At 39.3% G+C, this 21,567-nt stretch overlaps 1 protein-coding gene across 1 annotated transcript in view; it reads right to left on the bottom strand.

The window, feature by feature from the left end:
* The window catches only part of LOC101735828 (cell adhesion molecule Dscam2), a 205,764-nt gene that overhangs the window by 23,331 nt on the left and 160,866 nt on the right, over positions 1-21,567 (bottom strand). Inside the window, exon 5 of the mRNA XM_021346467.3 lies at positions 7,711-7,872. Within this exon, the coding sequence (XP_021202142.1) occupies positions 7,711-7,872 (162 nt within the window). The remainder of the gene's footprint in view (positions 1-7,710; positions 7,873-21,567) is intronic.

Below are 21,567 nucleotides of genomic sequence, written 5' to 3'. Positions count from 1 at the left end.
ACAATTTCGTAAAATGGAAACATAATTAAATGTATTTTAGTTATAACAGCGATCTAATGTGATTGTAGCGCATTTATTCATGGTACGTACCATACTTTGCCTACGTTTGCGGCTAGGGGCACTGTTCCAACTGCATACAAATTTGAGTTAACTTTTACGCTATCGAGAACGTTAAAAAACTCGCACTAAGCACCAAGATAAATACACTCTTTTTTTGTTTTATTTTTATTGCTAAGAATGGGTAGACGAGCTCACAGCCCACCAGGTGTTAAGTGGTTACTAGAACCCATAGACATCTACAACGTAAATGCGCCACCCACCTTGAGATATAAGTTCTAAGGTCTCAATATAGTTACAACGGCTGCCCTACCCTTCAAACCGAAACGCATTACTGCTTCACGGCAGAAATAGGCAGAAGAGATCCTACCACCAGTAATTACGCAAATTATAATTTTGCGGGTTTGATTTTTATTACACGATGTTATTCCTTCACCGTGGAAGTCAATCGTGAACAGTTGTTGTTGTTAAGTACGTATTTCATTAGAAAAATTGGTACCCGCCTGCGGGATCCGAACACCGGTGCATCGCTAGATACGAATACACCGGACGTCTTATCCTTTAGGCCACGACGACTTCCATCTCTAAAACTCTTTCAAAAATGGTTCCGCAGATAACTTGTTATTTACCGTTTGTAAGTTGCAATCCCACACCGTTTTGCCTCAGAACGAAGTCGCCCTAAACACGTCATTACGGATCTTTCCGATCCATTAACGGTGTTTTTAGGTACCACGAGCACCGGTCACCGTCCTGGTCGAACCCGTTGCTTGCGACGAAGGGCTTGACGAGTGAATTAACCCATAGACACGGCCCACTGAGTTTCTCGTCGGATCTTCTCAGTGGGTCGCGTGGTAGGTTCTGCACTGCTCTTGCTGGGACCAGTGTTAGCAACACTACCGATTTGAGCCCCGTGAGCTCACCTACACGTCAAGGAAAAGCTGAAATAGCCTCTCAAGGCTATCAGCATAGGTAGGAAAAAGTTCTGTCTCTGGACATACGCTACAGCCGTTGTACAAATTAAATTTAAACTTCAATCTTGTGTCAAGGTGGTGGAATTAGTTTCCGTTTGAGCACCCACATCACTTAGCATGACGACAGAAAACAACCACACTCTCGACCACATTCAACCGATAATTTTCATAACACTGATATTCACATTCAATCTTACATCAAAGGAGATAAAACCCTCGTTATCTGTTAAATAATTATTAATTCAGCATTCCGTACAATAGTGTGCCATTGTTCTGACTATTCCATAATGCTTTAATACCTTAGATAAGGTAGACAGACGTCAGGATAACGATGGAGTCCTAAAATGTTGCTTCAAATACTATATTTATCTTCGGTTATTGTTCGAATATTTTTTTATAGAACAGTAATATATAGTTATTATTATATTATAGTATTTTATAGAATGGTTAGCGCAAAATTCAAGTGTCGACGAATAACACCTTAGTCCTCCGTGACCACGAAAAGTGTTTATTATTAGAAACCTTAGAAAAAACGTAATAATAATAATAACTGGAAACAAATCACGCACGAACAATTCAGCCGCAATTGAGAACTCCCTGTTTTATGGGTACCAAAAACTGATGAACATATACGTCATCATCATCATTCTCCTGCCCTTTTCCCAGTCATTTGGGGTCGGCGCAACATGTTTTCTCCTTCCACACTACTCTGCCATGTACCATTCCTTCGCTCGCTCACCCCTTACACATATCGACTTTCATGCAATCCATCCATTTTTTCTTAGGTCTAACTTTTCCCCTAAAGCCTTCCACATTCATAGTTAAAAGTCTCTTAACAACCTTGTCATTTCACATAAACACAATGGAGAGATTGCGCGTTAAGATCGTGTGTTATGTGGTATGTAACAGTTTACTGGTAGTAGTAAGTCTTGTGAGACCGCACGATTAGGTACCACCACCCTGCCTATTTCTGCCGTGAAGCAGTAATGCATTTCGGTTTGAAGGGTGGGGCAGCCGTTGTAACTATACTGAGACCTTAGATGTCAAGGTGGTTGGCGCATTTACGTTGTAGATGTCTATGGGCTCCAGTAACCACTTAACACCAGGTGGGCTGTGAGCTCGTCCCCCATCTAAGCAACAAAATAAAATGTACTGTGAGATCAACCTTAGACGTAATGTGAGACGTTTTTGTCATGTCCATCTTCAAACGAGATTTGAAAAAAGTCCTAAATGATAGGTTGCAGTTCTAATGCCTAATATTGATGCATATGCTTTGTTGACCAACATAATAGTGAACGTTATGCTCGCAGCGAAGAACAATCAATTTTGTGTACTAACAAAGTGAATTATGCATCATTTTAGCGCTTCACCGAACCGTAACAAGCGAAGCGTCACAGGCATTTCAAGGGTTCCGTTAATTAAGATGTTACAGAGAGACAGATCGGATTACACAAGATAAGCTGATTATGTATTAAACGTTTTCAATTCTACGAGAACATCAAATATCACACGCATACGTTACTCAAAATTCCTTAGAAAGAGTATTTTATTTTTGTGATCCTTCAAAATTCTTTCGACCTTATTATGAAAACTAATGGTCGCCCGGTAGTCGAAATTGGACTTTAATTAATTGAAATTATAAATTTGCACACTATTATGATTCTATTGTCAAAGACTATTATACTTCTACAGTCACAGATTTCGCCAAAATTACACTTTAGACAAATACTATTAAAGACAAACAATATTTAATCTATTCTGAATTTGACCACAGACTATAAGCAATAAGAAAAGTTTGACAATATACAAATAGTATGCATGCATGTGTGTGTCAAATACATGGTAGTGTGTGTAATGTTTTTTTATTTAATGTATTTTTTATGTAAAATTGAAAAAAAAATTGGCATTCTCCACTACGTCTCTATATTTTTTATAAGTGTAGGAAATTTCATACTTCTCCGTCTGCGCAAATTTCGTAAAAAGGGATACAAAGTTTTTGCTTCACGTATTAATATATTATTATAGATACGGAAAAACTAAGAAATTTTAGATTTTTGTACATATTTTTGGTATTTGAAAATCTAAATTTTAGTGTGAATATTTATGATAATAAAACGATAAACATAAAACAAAAAAACGTGTGAATAAAGAGGAATATCGAAAGAAGCAACAACAAATTCCATCCATATGCCACATTGCAATAGATACATTAAAGGAGATATAACCCAATGAGGGACTGAATTCAAATTCAAATTTAAATTCAAAATCATTTATTTCAACTTGGATGTCAGCATAACACACTTGTTGAATGTCAAAATATAAATAACAATGTTAACTCTACCACCGGTTCCAAAAAGAGCCACAGTCCTGAGAAGAACCGGCGAAACAAACTCAGCGGGGTTTTTTTTTGTTTTCAACCAATTTTTTATTTATTTATTAAGTAAATATATTTAGAATAAACGAAAAAAAAAGTAAAAAAATTACAATTAAGAAAATAATAATGAAAATAATAATAATGACGTCAAGCAGACTTCTTCTCCATCACAGGACCACAACCACACGTATATAAGTATACCCATGAAGATCGGTCCGCTGAGAGATGGACCGCCTGTTGAATTTGCCTCCAACTGTCTCTCAACTGTGTACGACCATCTTGTTGATGCCCTACCTTTGAATCGTTTTCCCCGCTCTTGATCAAGAATGAGAAGCTTTTCAGCTCCTTATGTAACGTAATAAGGGGACATGCTGCACCAACCCGACATAATGTGGTATAATGACAAAGAGGATAAAACTTTTTTGTAAAACACAATAGAATTGACTTTTTTCATGCATTTAATAGCAGACTAGCTAAACTCCGCTAGTAAGGTGAGGACTTAAATAGTTTTTTATTTATTTCGCAGCTGAGTAAGCCAGCAAGCTAGAGATATGTGGTTATTGGCGTCCATTTTGACGTGATATTCCAACACAATTTGAGGCGCGATGTAGAAGTCTCAATTGCTTTATATAACGGCATCCTTATGTTCTAAACCTACATAACTTTTGGAAATTATTACAGAAAATTTAAAGAATGTTGAGGAAAATGTATGGATTCCCTATCATATTATCAACAGCTCGATAGACTAATATGATATTCTAATATACGTTTGTACAAAAATCCCAAGAGTCGATAGATCAGACAATTATTGAGCCAATCTCAAAAAAACCAATAATATGAGAATCAGTGTGGGATTGTCGGACCGGATTTGACTATAAATTCATCGGCTTGGTTAGTAAACGCATACCTCGATAAAAGATTTCAGTTTTGGAGATGTGTTTGGAAGATCACTTTCCTAATTGCAATGATAATTATCATTATGAACACGTGCAATATTTGTCTATAATTATATTGTAAACTGCGTTAGTTATTGCCTGAAGTCGGTGAGCTCAGGGCCGACCTGGGTAACAAGAAATATCTCAAAAGAAAGCTCATTCAGAGGCGACAAGGTTATTATTAGGTTGGGTTATTAGGTTATAACAGGGTATTTCGGTTCCAACGTCCATGGGTCTTAGACCTTAATGCCCGATATAATAAATGTAATGTGCATATCCTTTTATGCTCACTCCTACTAAAACTTCAGAAATTACTAATATTATAAATTTTTATTGAAAAATGAAGTGAAAACTCACTAGGCTAAATAACAATTTACCATTCACAACTAAAAATTTTCGATAACTCATAAAAAAGAATTCAATAAGCCATAAATCATTGCCACAAAACTTCATAATTCGGCTTCACGAAAATCTGTCGCATCCAAAGCGAATTTTTTTTTTTTCAATTATCCGTTAATTACATCGAAGAAACGATGTCTCGGTTACCAAAATGAAAAAAAATGCCTTCGTTAATCAAGTTTCCCGTGTTTAATTGCGAGATTACGATTCTTTATACAAAGTCCCGCTGTCGCGGCCAGCTGGCATTAGACGGGAAAAAAATCCCGATTTCGCCAACTCCCAAACGAAATAGTCTCGAGTGTGGTGAAATTAATTTATATCGATCGAAGCGTTTCTGTACATTCGGAATTTATTGTATTTTTGTAACGTTTAAATATTCTTAGCTAACATATTTTTTTTTATTTTTTTATTGCTTAGATTTATGGACGAGCTCACAGCCCACCTGGTGTTAAGTGGTTACTGGAGCTCATAGACTTCTGCAACGTAAAAGCCGCCACCCATTTTGAGATAAGGGTTCTAAGGTCTCAGTATAGTTACAACGGCTACCCCACCCTTCGAACCGAAACGCATTACTGCTTCACGGCGGAAATAGGCGGGGTGGTGGTACCTACCCGTGCGGACTCACAAGAGGTCCTACCACCAGTAATTACGCAAATTATAATTTTGCGGGTTTCATTTTTATTACACGATTTTATTCCTTCACCGTGGAAGTCAATCGTGAACATTTGCTGAGTACGTATTTCATTAGAAAAATTGGTACCCGCCTGCGGGATTCGAACACCGATGCATCGCTACATACGAATGCGCCGGACGTCTTATCCTTTAGGCCACGACGACTTTTAAACTTTAATTAAAACGCTCGATACAAAGCGTGTTATTAGTACTAATTTTAATAGTAGACAGCGGTTTGGCCCTGGCATTGTTGAAGTCCATGGGCGATGGTAACCAGTAATAAATACCATCAGGTGGCCGTGTGCTCGTCTGCCTACAAGGGCAGTAAAAAAATCGTATTAACCTACTTGTAAATGTACTTTTATGCAGCGCGTCTTTGAAACGCAGTTAACATGACTTAGCACTTAGAGCATCTTATTCACTTCATCTGCATTGTAGATCCCCCACATTCGTGATGTGCTCTCACCGAAGACGCACCAAACGAGAATAATTAAATACTTCGTGCTGAGTGCACGGTAACACGTCAGGCCCAGAGTGCGTAGTGCGAGTTTTTTAACGTTCTCGATAGCGTAAAAGTTAACTCAAATTTGTATGCAGTTAGAACAGCGCCCCTAGCGGCAAATAAACGTAGGCAAACGTTACGCTACGTAACGTTACGAACGATATGAAAATTAAATCGGAAACAAAGGCCAGAATATAACTTAACTAAACTTTAATAAACACACTTTGAGCGGCGTAATTACGATTTACAATAAAAATAACTATAAATATATAGCTGGGAATCAAACAAGCACGGTCATGCGGCCCCAAATTAGGATTCCTATGCGATGGATACTAGAGACTGATTTCATACTTATATGCATTTAAAAATAGACATATATAGATAATAAACACTCAAACAAAGAGCTAACAAACCTGTAAATCATAAGAATGTTTGCGCGATGTGGGAATCGAACCCACGGCTCTCGGCGCAACAGTCGGGAGCGATAACTACTGCACCACCGAGTCAGTGAGACGAAATACCAAGTTGTGAGTCTTGTGACGACCTTATGACATCTCGCGCGAGAATTACGTTTTTTTTTTCTACCTATTCGCGTAGAAAAGGTAATCCCACGGGCTCAACCTGACATTTGCTGAGACTACTAGCCCTAGTAAGAGCAGTGCTTCGCTGAATCTACCACCGGTTCGGAATCGCGACCCACTGAGAAGATCCGGCGAGAAACTCATTGGGCTATTACGTATATTTCACACAGCTGTGTCACTAGCGCGGCTGTCTTACCAAACTCCTTACTACGTGACAGTAATAAGGCAAGTTCGTAATTAATTTCAACAGCCGCGTTAAAGTTTCCACTTCATATTCATTTATTTAAGGTTTCAGGACGTTCAAATCAAACGAGATCTTAAGTTGCCAGCAAGTATTTACATATAGACAGACAGAGATATGAAATATGAGTATATGTCTTTAAATGTGTGTAACTTGGCTCTTGGTAGGCAGTGACTTGGCTCTGCACCTGGCATTGCTGAAGTACATGGGCGACGGTAACCAATAATAAATACTATCAGGTTGACCGTATGCTCGTCTGTTAACTAGGGCAATAAAAAAAACCTTAATATTAATATGTATTTGTTTAACATGTCTTTTTCTCTTTTTTACTATAGATTAACAGAGATGCTCACATGGGTCATCTTGTTAACAGCTGCTACTCCAATCCACGGACGTCATAATGTTAATGCCTGTACCCACCTTTATATCTAAGGTCAAAGTCTGAGATGTATTATATTATAGGTTTCCCACCCTTCAAACTGGAATGCACCATCGGGAAAGAAATAAGCCAGATAATTCTCGTCCGTGCGGACTCACAATATTCCCTACCACCAGTAAATGCCAGTTGACAATCGCTGGTGGTGCCACCTATGCGAGGTCACAATTACACTTCATTATTATATGTTTAAGCACTAAATATAAATCATGTTTCCGTCTAAAAAAATTTTATTTATTGCTTAGATGGGTGGATGAACTCACATCCCACCTGGTGTTAAGTGGTTACTGGAGCCCATAGACATCTACAACGTAAATGCGTCACCCACCTTGAGATATAAGTTCTAAGGTCTCAGTGTAGTTACAACGGCTGCTCCACCCTTCAAACCGAAACGCATTACTACTTCACGGCAGAAATAGGCAGGGTGGTGGTACCTACCCGTGTGGACTCACAAGAGGTCCTACCACTAGTTTCCGCCTAAAATCCAACACGACACCAGATAATTAAAGTATCAATGCATTTTGAAACGTTATTTTACTCACCGGCTTCAACAGCGAGAGGTGCCAAGACAACGCCGTCCTGAAACCATCTGGTGACGATAACGTGGTGCTTCACAGCAGCTGAGGAAGTGCAGGTCAGGATCGCTGCTCCACCAGCCATGGCGTGTGAAGACTGGACTTTCAGTTCCCAGGGCGTATCCATCACTGCAATGAAAATAAAGTGAACGAATAAACGTATTGTTACGCTGGTAAGAGTAACGCCATCTATCGCCGAATAGTCGAACAAATATAGAAGGATCTAGTAGCACCCAGAATGATCGAGAATTACGCCGCCATCTATTGTCAGATAGCGGAAACTACTACTAGAGATCTGTGGAATATTTTCGATAATTATAGGGTTGAAGTATCGTCTATAAAAGCGTTGTAGAGATGGCACGCAGTCAGTCAGTAATCGGAACTACTCGAAGCGAAACAGCGAACGGATCACCTGAAGCGAGGCGGAACAAGCGAATTGAGAGTTTAAAAATGCTTGTTGAGTGTTTTTAAAGTGTTTGTGAAGTGCTTAAGTGTTATAAGTGTTGAATACAGTTTTAAGTTGCGCTTTGATGAAATTTTATTTATCCCGAACCGCAGCGCGTAACAGTATGAAAGTTCGTAAAAGAAATTGTCAGTACAGTGACATGTACCAGTGCACGCTAAAATTACAACCCCATTACTGATTATTAAGTAGATTTAAAGAAAAATGCGAATTCAATTTTTGATCACGATATTCTTTTGTCGGAAATATTGTTCGTCAACACGTACTAGCTAAGGATTTTCTTAAAAAGTCTTGTTGTACTTGTCTGTGGAATTTGAACGCCGACATAGTAGTAGCTACGTGAAAAAAAAGACAAAACGCGGAATTTCTTTAAGCTACGGCAATTACTAGTCTCGATTACTTTGCAACGTTTTAGTGCTACAGTATAAAGTTTAAATCTAATCATCTTCGTGTCTTGCCACTTCAGATAATATTCTTCTTGTCTGGTACCATCCAAGTTTGACAGGTGGTGATAAAGTTTTTTTTTAATCGTAGATTGCTGAATATGAGGTACAGAAAACGAAGGCTCTGTGCTTGGAGATTTGGTAACCCAGAAACGTGACTTCTGGGACGCCAAACTTTCTCTCTCCTTCTGCTAAATATACTGACTCCTTATTGTGCCGCCCGGCACTGGTGACCAACCAACGACTTCCAAACTGAACGAGATCACGGCCCATTTGGTGTCAAGTGGTTACCAAAGGGTCATAATCTATTTTATTCTCTATCTATTAGCCCACAGACTCCACTGCTGGACAAATACCTCCCTCAAGCCTCGCCACAAAGATCGGTCCTGCGCTGCCTGCCTACAGCGGGTCCCCGCGAACCTCAATAGGTGGTCGGTCCATCTTAATAATAATATAATCTAATCTTAATCTTATAATCATCACCAAGTAAATGCTGTCATTCATATTCGTTGTAACACCGCATGATGGCGTCACATCAGAAATATACGTCTTATTTATACTCAATCATCCGAACGGACTCCCAATTCAGGGTGCATGCCACCAGTAAATGCCAGTTGAAGATCGTAGTATACTAGTATGATATTCAGAGAAACGAGAAACTCCACAGAAAGAGTTGGGATGGGAATATTCCAGGCTTCCACCGCATACCTATCAAACATAGCTGGACTTTCATTTTGAAATTATTTTCTACTTTACTTATTTAATATTAAATAAAGGTTTCTCTGTTTTGTTGGAATGAAGTTCCTTAAGGGACGATGCGGAGGGGTACCCTAACCGGGAAAAAACGTCCGTAACGTAAGATTTTTATTAGTAATACACACAGTGTACGACTTAACTTTGTAATAACGTACAAAAAATAACATATTTTTTATCATTCATTGATCACGATCTCAGAGCGTTCGCTTGCGCAATACACTAACTCTTATGCAAATAACTGTGAATGAAGTGTACAATAAGTTCGCACGCTACCGAATGACCGTGGGTTGTTGCGAAACTCCAGTTTTATTTTCTTTATACCTCGAATAGAACTTAAAATTAATATTTTTATAATAAGGAACTTTGCTCCTATCCGGTGTCCCACGACACCACACATCTTTTTTTATTCACTTCTTTCGGCTCAATCCTCATGATCTTATAAAAAACATGATAAATAACCAAATCAAGAATTACTTATCGCTTCGGCAAGAACAAATTTAAATTATTTCCAAATTCCATTTGAAACCAATTCACAATCTTCAGAACACCTTAAACGAACAATTTCCGGGAAAAAAAAAAGAAGTACCGTACTCAAAAACAACATTGAAACTCTCCGGTATTAGCCATCGTTATATTTTCATGACACTGTTGGTATAAGGTTTGCACAAACAGCAGGAAACGAACGACTAAATCAAACAAGAGTTTCCGAGTTTGTGTACAGACCGTATCGTTTACACGTTCAAAATGGTCGTGCCTAATTTTAAGGCCAATAATTATTATTTAAGACTACAAATATGTAGTTTACTACAAGTATAAACAATTGCGGAGGCATATTGTAAATTAAATAATGGGTATAGTCACCCATAACGTTATTAATTTAATATCAATAATTTGAATATATGACGATTTGCGTCTGGCCATATATTTGTTTCTATTCTCTTTCTCTCTACCTTTCTGCCAATAGCTTGGAGAAGCTATTCTGTCTTCATTTGAAGACTGATCGGTGAGCTCACGGAATTCAGTCAAAAAATTTTTTTTATATTATACCCTAACTAGAATCTACACATCAGAATCGCGATTCCGTCTATTGTATCTATATGGGTTAAGTTGCTTCGCTGTTTCCATATTTTTTTTTTTTTTTTTTTTCCTACCTATGCTGATAGCCTTGAGAGGCTATTTCAGCGTACCCTAGCTTGTGTAGGTGAGCTCGCGGGGCTCAAACCGGAGAATTGCTAACACCGCCCTAGCAAGAGCAGTGCTTCGCAGAATCTACCACCGGATCGGAAGCGCGACCCACTGAGAAGATCCGGCGAGAAACTCAGTGGGCTGTGTCTGTGGGTTAATTCGCTCGTCGAGCCCTTCGTCGCAAGCGACGGGTTCGGCGAGGACGGTGATCGGTGCTTGTATTGCCTAAAAGCACCGTTAATGGATCAGGAGGATCCGTGATGACGTGCTTTGGGCGACGTCGACGGTTTACCAAACGGTCTACAGGATCGGGTATGTAGTTTCCGGCGGCCACGACAAGAGGGTTCTCATGTCGTGCCGCCTTCTCAAAGTGGCGCAGCGATGCCGACTGTAGATACTTACTGACGGGGTCGAGCTCCAGGTCATCGTGGAGGTCCACGTTCCTCTGGAACCATGGTGCTCCGACGGCTATCCTGCAGAATCGGGATTGTATAACCTGAAGGGGTTTCAAGTTGGTGCGGGCCGCGTGAACGAACACTACGCTTGCATACGTCATGACGGGGCGTATGCAAGATTTGTAGAGGGTTACCTTGTTACGGAGGGACAGTTTGCTTCGTCTACAAAGCATTGGGTAGAGTCGTCCTAGTATAAACGCGGCGCGATCGCGTACCGTTTTTACGTGGGGACGGAATGTCATCCCTCTGTCGAGGGTGACGCCTAGGTATTTGACCTTCGGGGCCCACGGTATGGGCTGGTCAAAGAGAGTGATGGGGCTAACGGCGGAGGTGTTTACGCGCCTATTGGGGAGTGGGGTGCTCGAAGTGGTATTCGGAGGGCGACCCCTTTTGAATAGCACCGCTGTGCTTTTCGTGGGGTTAATGTCTATTCGCCACTTCCGGAACCACTATCCCATGGTGGTTACTGCGGTCTGGAGTCGCCGATGAACCAACGACATCTTCCTACACGAGTAGTAGATAGCCGTGTCATCGGCGAAGAGCGCTAGATGGGTCTCCGGAGACCGGGGTATATCGTTGATATACAAACTAAATAGTAACGGGGAGAGTGCGGAGCCTTGCGGGACTCCGGCAGTCAGATGACGGGGACGAGAACGAGTTCCCTCTACTCGATATCGAAACGAACGGTTCGACAAGAAGTCTCGTATGATGAGCACGAGTCTGTCTGGCACTCCCATGTTGTACAGTTTGTAGATCAAACCGTTGTGCCAGACTTTGTCGAACGCCTTCGCTACATCGAAGAAGAGGGCGCCGGTCGGGATTTGTTTACGCCTATTTAGCCCTATTAAGATGTGCTCCGTGAGGCGGTGCACTTGTTGTACGCACGAGTGTTTGGCGCGGAATCCAAACTGCTCGTCTATTAGAATTTTATTCGCGGTAACGAAGTCCCAGAGGCGTTTCCGAAGGAGCCGTTCGTAAATTTTGCCTATCGCTGGGAGGAGACTAATCGGTCGGTAACTAGCGGTTTCATTATTCGGTTTGCCCGGCTTGTGTATACCGATAACGTCCGCTTCTTTCCATACCGCCGGAAAGATGCAGTGCGTCATAGCGGCATTTAAGATGGTAGCCAACATTGTTATCAGTTGGACTGGTAAGAGTTTTAACGCGCGGTTGCGGATGCCGTCGGAGCCGGGTGCCTTCTTAGGTTGAAGGTTATCTATTACTTCTCTAACTTCGTCAGAGGTAATGGGGGGTAACGCGTCCGAGGGTGGCAGGGAAGCTCTGCGCTCGACCTCCCTGTCGACTGCCTCGGTGTGTTCGGGGTCCGCGTATTGAGTGCTGGTGGTGCACTGCTCTTGCAGTGCATCGGCCAGCAACTCTGCCTTGTCATCGTCATCGAAAGCCGGTGGTTGGCCTGAAGGGCGTACGAGAGGAGGCATAGTAGCGGTAGTTTCGGACTTGAGAGTCCTTGCTAGTCGCCAGTATGCTTGATGAGAGGGCGCGAGTCCTTCTAAGTAACTATCCCAATTCTCATTTCGGGCGTCGCTTAGGCGAGATTTTACATCCCGCTGTAGACGACGCATCCGAATCCGGTTTGAGTGCGTGGGAAGTTGATCGTAGGCCCGGATTGCCGCGTTTCTAACTCTTAGGAGGTTCCTAAGTTCGGGGGACAGTTTGATGCGGTGGAAGCTATCCTCCACATCGACTTCTTTTGAGGATCTTATGATCGCGGAAGAGATGTGATCCGTGATGATGTTTATGGATTCGACTGTGTCCTCGGGGGATGGAGTTGAATCCGGGCCGCAGGGGAGGATTGGTGGAGCGGCATCGGCTAAGCATTTGCCCAGCTTCTTCCAGTCCACCATGGTCCTCGTAGCTGTGACTGGGTTGTGGGGGCGACCGAGCTGCATAACGACAGGTCGGTGGTCTGAGTCGAGCTCTGACATTGCTTCGATGGAACGCAAGCGCAGAGTTACGTTCCTCAGCAGTGCCAGGTCTATAGTGCTCGGACGGAGCGCGATGTTATACGGATAACATGTTGGAGTTGGGGGACCGACTACTTCAAAGGTAAGGTCATCTATAAACGCGTCGAGACGCCTACCGTTTATGTTTGAACTGTGGCAGTTCCACCTAGTGTGGTGGCAATTTAAATCGCCTGCCAGGATGACGGAGTCTCCCATGCCGAACAGTGACTCGATGTCACTGCTCAGAAGGGGCTTGTCCGGGGGGAGATAAACGGATGCGATGACGATCGGCTGGTGTCCCGTCAGCGAGATACGGCACACTGACGCCTCGATATGTGCTGTTTCCATTTTACTTCTTATAATCTATGAAAGCTACCACAACAATATTTGTGATTTTTAATCCAACCAGTTCTAACAACAGTAAATATTTTGTATCAATTCACTGAACTTTCTATTATAATACGCATTCATAAATTTTACTAAATTGCAATAAAAAATTATGTTTTACCTTTACCTTTTATTATTATTATTATTATTATTGATTTATATTTATTTAAAATCTTATTAATTACATAATATTTTTTAAAAAAGATATTAAAAATACAATTTTTAAAAAATTATTATTATTATTAGTGTATTTTATTAAGCTACAAAATTTGTTACTATGTTATCGATCGTTGACAAGACGAAGAACATTCGCATATTCAGACCAATTTATCCAAGAAATTATTCGAAAATTTCGTGCGGAAAGTTTCGATCACTTACATACAGTCAAACAATCAAAGCAAATCGATATCAGGTGTAAAGTTCCTGGGAAATGTGACTACCGGGGAAATCTCTGTTAATAATAAATAGAACGGAAGACATCTCAGTGGGAGAATCGGTAAAATACGTTAACATTATTTATAGTATAAGAGAAGATTGTGCTTAGAACCAAAAAAATGTATCATAAAGACTCCTTTGATATAAGATCGTAAGAAAATATAATTTGTACAACAAATGAGACCGTATTATGGTTTTACACGGGTTCATTTAATATAAATCCTACGCCATGAATGATTTCCCTGGAATTTGTCACAAAAATCCATTACGTAAAAAAAATTTTTCGAAGCTGATTTTAATTTTAAAAATCTATAAAAATCAATTCTCTGTGCCATTTTTTCGAATGTATATTAACATTAAATAATACATAGTTTGATTAAGAGTATCATTATGAAGTCATCGTGGCCTAAAGGATAAGACGCCCGTGCATTCGTATCTATTATCTATCGATGCAACGGTGTTTGAATCCGGCAGGCAGGTACCAACCGATTTTTATAATGAAATACGTACTTAACAAATGTTCACGATTGACTTCTACGGTGAAGCAATAACATCGTGTAATAAAAAACAAACCCGTAAAATTATAATTTGCGTAATTACTGGCGGTAGGACGTCTAGTAAGTCCGCACAGGTAGGTATCACCCCCTTGCCTATTTCTGCCGTGAAGCAGTAATGCGTTTCGGTTTGAAGGGCGAGGCAGCCGTTGTATTGAACTGAGACCTTACAACTTATATCTCAAGGGGGTGGCGGCATTTACATTGTAGACGTCTATGGGCTCCGTTAACCACTTAACAGCAGGTGGGCCGTGAGCTCGTCCACTTAACTATACAATAAAAAAATTTGTACATAAGTCTGCGAACAGATGCTTATTAAGTCCGCATCGTAAGTAAAATAATTTTGACAAAGTTGAAGGGTCGAAATAAATTTTTAATACTTTAGTAAGTAGCAATCACCAAATTTCCATTGGTCGTTGGTCATTGGTCAACAAAAGGTTTCATAAAATATATTAATTTCCCAAACCACTCAACAAAGTCCACCTAATCCGCACGAAGCCCGCTCATGCCGTATATCGCAGATGACAACGAATGATGACCACTAGCCCGGGACATGTCCCGCTTAATTAATAATGTCACTGCAGTGACGTCACAGGAGGAAGAGGGAGTAATGAGTGACATAATGATGGACGATTATTGTTCCGCAAGCGTGAAATGCGGCTAATGAATGTTTGCTACAGACAAACCTGTGTGACAAAAGCTTGGTTATAGCTTTTCGGGATTTTTATTTACTTTAAGGCGGATGGAAGATAAATACCCTTCATATAACTCAGAGATGAAAATCAGTCTAAAATGTGTAATATACATGTAAGAAAAAAATCTAAATTCAATTTTCTTCCCCTAACATTGCACGTAATGTAAAATGCTAAAGATTTGCTATCGCTAAACGTCAATGGTTGGAAGAACGCGATGGAGTCTGTTTGTTAACTGTATTCAGGTTGCGTGAAGAACTTAAAGTTAATAAAGATGAGCATACGCTTAGTTTGGTAAATTAATACTTCGATGATAACCCATTTTTGTTTACGTTATCGATTTATTCTAGTTGGCTTGGGCAGGGTCTCTTCGCAATCTGTGTAGATAGGTATAAACAAGAATATAACCAAGACTTACTAATAATATTATATTAAAGGGAGTGCTCTGACGAATTGTTTGAGATGAACCCGTCATCTCGTTATAGGCATAGCACCGCCCGCTAGAACCACTGCGCTCTACCACGGTGTGTTTTCAGATATTTATTCTGCCACGCACTATCCGACTCTGGAATTATTGCCCATCTAGTGCTTATGACATGTCTTTTTAAAAACGAGGTCCGTTTAGACTATTCAGTGCTTAATCGTGGCTAAGCTATATCTGTGGCATTGTTGACGTCCAAGGACAACAGTAACCTTCTCACCGCCCCATAAGAAGTATGCTCGTCTCCCTAAAATGGCAATTATGGCAAAAGTACAGCTGTTAGAAATAAATGTCGAAATGGCTTAATTATTAATGAGTGCCCGCCAGTTGTAAACTTCGGAAGCGCCCAGGTTACAAACCAATCTACTGCCTGCTCATGGAAGGTCATTTCTAAATACATTTAATCTGTCACAGAACTTGGAAAAAAACGTGAAGAGGCATTTATTATCCGATTCTAAAATGTATTTCAGTAAAATACGTGACAAATATGTTCTCTTAAAAAGCGGTAATAAGAGCTAAGCTAAGTGCATCACATACCACCACATCAATCTATATTATTCTATCGCAATTAAGTTGTATCCTCACGTCTCAATGTAGATGTCGGCATTAAAACTCAGAGACGGGGCGTGAAAACATCTAGTCGAAGACAGTACAAAAATTTTAGCATCCATTACAAAAGAAATGTAATGAAAACAAAAATACCTACTTGGCTACCTTTTAAACCACTTTTCTGTATTCCATACCCCCACATCAATCTATAGTATCGCAATTAAGTGTTATCCTCACATCTCAATGTAGATGTTGGCATTAACATTCAGAGACGGGGCGTGAAAACATCTAGCCAAAGACAGTACAAAAAATTTAGCATCCATTACAAAAGAAATGTAATGAAAACAAAAATACCTACTTCGCTACCTTTTAAACGACCTTTCTGTATTCATCTATTCTAATTCAATTGAAACCCAATACTGTTCCTGCGAAACGCGCCTCCTTGTTGAAAATAAATCGAAGAGTCGAATTTAATTAGCTAGCTGCTTCGCTCTTGGATTGACTCGTCACTGTATTTTATTATTTAATTATTTTTTTGTAAGAGTTGTTTTGCATCGCTTGCGGAAAACAGGCTTTTAAAATTTCCAGTTAAGACTTATGTTGAAGATGTTTAAAAATTGATGTGTAGGCGGTTTTTTTATCTCGCCAAGCGATTTTTCACTAAAATTCTTATCCTCTGCTCTATAAGAAAGCTACTTGAGTTTAGCTTAAACTAAAAACTTTTTTTTCATTTGCTGTATTATATAAAAGTTGGGACCTAATGGATATGGGTTCCAATACATTCTTCTCAAGTGATGCGAGTATGTTGTGATTCAAATCCTAGAGATACCAATCTAAATAATGAGCTACGTACCTAAGATGTATCTCTGAATGACTTCCACGACGAAGGAAAAACATCTTCTAATAAAAAGAAACGCTCAAAATTTTGAATTTTCGTAATTACTATACTACAATAAAATATAGTGAAACAATTATAGTTCTTAACTTTCAATTTAACTAAGTTTTGTCTTCAAAATAAAGAGTTTTTCGTCTTGCTTCAATTTCTTTTTGGTAGAAATGTTCTTTATTAAAATACAAAAGTCTTCAGTTATTTCCTATATTTTAATTAAAAACGTGTCCTCAGTCGTAAAGGAAAGATTTGTCGTGCAAACGTAAACAAGGTCGATCAATTTCGCGAAATAAGCGAATATTTCTGACAATAGATTTTCAATAAGCAATATTTACTTGATTCAAAAATCGGTTTCATCATTGTTACGAAATTCAAATCAATTAATTTTATGGTCTTCTTTGGAATGCCTCTTGTTTTTTCTATATAATTTGATTACGTCATTAAGAATAACAAGTATAAAATACTCCAGTAAATTCTCAGTTAAATAGTCGTGACATTTGTTTAGTTGTAGCCTTCTTCTTTACAGAAATAGCCTGTCCCGAACATATGAATAGAATATCCTGAACATTAGAATAGCATGCAGCTGTCCAATTACAAATAGGAGTAGAACTCTAACAACAAGTCTATGTACTAAATAGCGAATGGTAAATTAGCTAAATTAGCTATCTGCTAAATTAGTTCGTTATCCACCTTGCTGACGAATATCCACGCCATAGTATCTATCTCTGAACAAATCTACTCCAACAACAGTTTTCAGTGTTTTAATGAAACAAAAACCTTATTGTATTCGTATTAAGATAGATTTTCTTACTTTATCTCAAGTCGTAGACAATCAAAATCACATATGCACTTTAATCTTTATTATTGTGTTTATATTGTTTACGAGGCGTGGAATACTTTATAGGTTTCAGGGTCACGGACGATTGTGTCGATGATTCAAATAATTTTATCTAACAAATAACATAATAACATTAAAAAACGAGATCAAACCTTTAAAGCAGCTTTAATTAATTATATCGTCTTAAGTTAAAAAGACTGCTCTCAGACCCACATCCCGTTTTTTAAAGCCAAAACACATTTGAGGCTAATTAAAAGGAAACATAATGAGAAAAGTCTAGTAAGTCAATTCGGGGAACCACATTAAAAGTAAAAAGAGAATGTGGAACGCTAAACATTTCTCCCCGACGAAGTTAATTACAGCAAAGGTCGTCCTTGGTACGGCAACAGCTGCTCTATACGATGGCGGTTTACATGAAATTATGCTTATTGACCAGCCGTACAACATCTAGGCTGTGTCGTTAGAATCTTAATCGACCGGCTTATAGCGCAATAGACATCGTGCAAAAAATTTATTTGACCTATAACGCGCAACCGGGCTTAGCGATGAGATGAACCGCTGGTCGTATTCGATCCATGCTCTTTTTATTAATTTTTTTATTGCTTAGATGAGTGGACTACCTCACAGCCCACCTGGTGATAAGTGGTTACTGGAGCCTATAGACATCTACCACGTAAATGCGCCACCCACCTTGAGATATAAGTTCTAAGGTCTCAGTATAGTTACAACGGCTGCCCCACCCTTCAAGCCGTAAAAAAACCTCATGAACATTTATAGATGTACATAACTACTAGTGGTACGGCTTAAATCTATTCGATAATGACATTAAAACGATATTATTTGTATTGCATCTACCTTCAGACTAAGTCTTATTTTATTATATTTGCCAGTTAGCTTGCAAAAGTTTTATATTAGTCTTTGTTAAGGTAACAAATACTGTTTATTACTTCCAATGTTTAGTCAATGTAAACCAATAAAGTATACAAGGTATTCACGAACGAATAAAGGATACGACGAAGGAATAGCATCACGTAAAAAAACCTCATGAACATTTATAGATTTACATAATCACTAGTGTGATCTCACACGAATGAACACCATTCTTTAAATTACTACAAAGAACTCGCGTTTGTTAAGCAAAACAGCCATTGCCCAGTACAAAATATTCGAGTTTTTGCCTTCACACTTATTTCACTTCGTACTGAATTCACTTTAATAGTTTATCCACTCATCAATAACAATAAAAAGTACCCTTTCTGTGTACGCATATTCATATGGACTACGGGATACAAATTGTTAATGAAAATTGGAATATTAACTCATCTGATATGTATTAATGGAGTGAAATCATTGATTGCGGTACACTCGACGAACGATAAACTCATTAGACTGGTTCTGTGGCCAGTCATTATCAAAAGTGCATCTCAATTAGAAATTGAATATGGTTCGAATTTCAAACTACATTCTGACGTTTTGTTCCGAATTTTCTGGAAAGAGAACGACGTCTGAAGATTATGATGTTTGAAATTTTGTAATATAGCCGTCGTGGTGTTAGCGAACATTCCAAATTTAATAGATATCACAACGTGAATGCCACCCACAGCCCTACCTACAGTAAGATCTGAGATCGAAGACCCAATTGTCTGACAATTTCCTAATCCTTCAAATGGATAGAAAATAGGCAATAGAATACAATAGCTATCTATGGACGCTCACAATATCTACCGTGAATAGTAACGCAAATGTTTATAACAAAAGATAATTATAATCAGAAGGTACACAGGTGCGGGTCCCAAGCTTCCTCGAGTTACTGTCGCTAATTCTAATTAACTTGTTTTTCTCTCTGAATCCCTAATTCCCAACCGAGTTCACACGATAAACAGAATAATAATACCTACATCTAATGCTTAGCAATCATAACTTAGGGTAGCGAACGGTAATATAGCTTTTGTACCAATGAAGGTTTCGAGCATCCACGCCCAAATAGTTTGTAAAAATTGTGAGATATTAGCATAAGAGAAACCACGTAACTTGCCCTGCGTTTTCCGCGTATACGTGGGCTTCGGTTTCTTGACTACCGACGACCGAGTTGATCGCGAATCACAATGCAAATGTCGATTATGTAGCTCGCTTTCAAACATGGGAGATTAGTGATTCGGGGATTAATTACTTTATTTTAGGCAGCCATTTTTGCGATCACACTGATTCGCTTCTTCATTTTTTGGCGGTAATTTGAATAATGTCTTCTATACGATTATATTAATATGCTAGATGACGTATATACCTAGATAACGTTACAACATAGTATTAAGACTTAAAATTAGAATTGTAAGCAGCGCCTTTCATGTTATGACTTCTATGATAGATTAGATATAGATATCGGTAGGCAGCGGCTTGGCTCTGCCCTTGGCATTGCTGAAGTTCATGGGCAACGGTAACCACTCACCATCAGGTGGGCCGTATGCTCGTCTGCCTAGAAGGGCAATAAAAAAAAAGATATAGATAAATAAATAGATAGATTTTGCATTTACACCAAAGGCCTGTCAACGAATGCTTACAATCTCATACCCTCCATAAATTTCCAAGAGTAGGTGCCTCGTTTGCGATATTCCGCCACCCTTTTTGTTCACTCTTTAAACAATAGCCCTTACCCCGATCCTGTGAGCGTTCGCCGATAATTCCTCCCTCGCTCAAGTCTCTTTAAACGAAGCCCTTAACTTAATTTTGTTTAGCTCTCTGCGAGTTGTTAAATTTAATCATTCTCACGGTAAGCGAAGACTTCCCGGCGAATGTTTGATGTTTGACAGACTTACTCGTAAGAGATTTGTAATTAATTTTTTTCAAGATATTTTATTATCGCAAATAATGGTAGTCATTATTTTAGAGGTACACTGTGTTTCATAAGCAAAGCGCGCGGTCCGAATTTTTTTTATTTATGTTAATAAGATGGTCATCGCGGGACTTGATGAGATTTAATAAGCTAAGCTGTTTCTTTAAGATAAGCTTAAAGAAGCAGCTGACTTAGTTTGATATTTCAACAAGTATGGATAATCTGAGAGCTAAATTGAGTCAATATACGTATCGTACATGGAATTTACTAAATATTAGGAAACGAAGATTTGAAAATTCTCGAAAATGAAGTCGGGTGACGATAACAAAAAGATCGATGCCTTTGAAATGTGGGTGTGGCAAAGGATGCTACGAATACCGTGGACTGCCATGAGAACAAACGAGTCCATTCTAAGGGAGCTAAACATCCGAAAAAGGCTCTCTTCCATTTGCTGGGAACGTGTTATGAGCTTCTTCGGACACATTATGCGGTCTCCCAGACATGAATTAGAGAAGCTCCAAATTGCGGGTCGCATAGAAGGCAAGCGCGCCGTGGGCAGAACACCAGCCAGATGGTCAGATCTAGTAAGAGAAGCACTTGGTGGTAGTCTGTACCATGCGGTCCATGCCACCCATGATCGAACACAGTGGAAGAACGTCACATGTGGTTGCAATCCTCAGTAGTGAGGGAACGATATAAAAGAAGAAGACGATACCATATTATTATCATGAATATACAAAAACAACACAACGCGCAATGGAACAATTCAAAATTCGCCGCGAAAAATCGATGGCCTCTAAACTAAGTGGTGCGGTATTCAGCCAGTGGCTTTCACTATTAATTTCGGCTCCACGAAGTAGAAGGTTACTAAAACAATAAATATATAGTTTATGTTTAGTTTGT

Source organism: Bombyx mori, chromosome 5 (genome assembly GCF_030269925.1).
Source record: "Bombyx mori chromosome 5, ASM3026992v2".
Classification (NCBI taxonomy): domain Eukaryota; kingdom Metazoa; phylum Arthropoda; class Insecta; order Lepidoptera; family Bombycidae; genus Bombyx; species Bombyx mori.
This window is presented reverse-complemented; position numbering and strand designations above follow the sequence as displayed.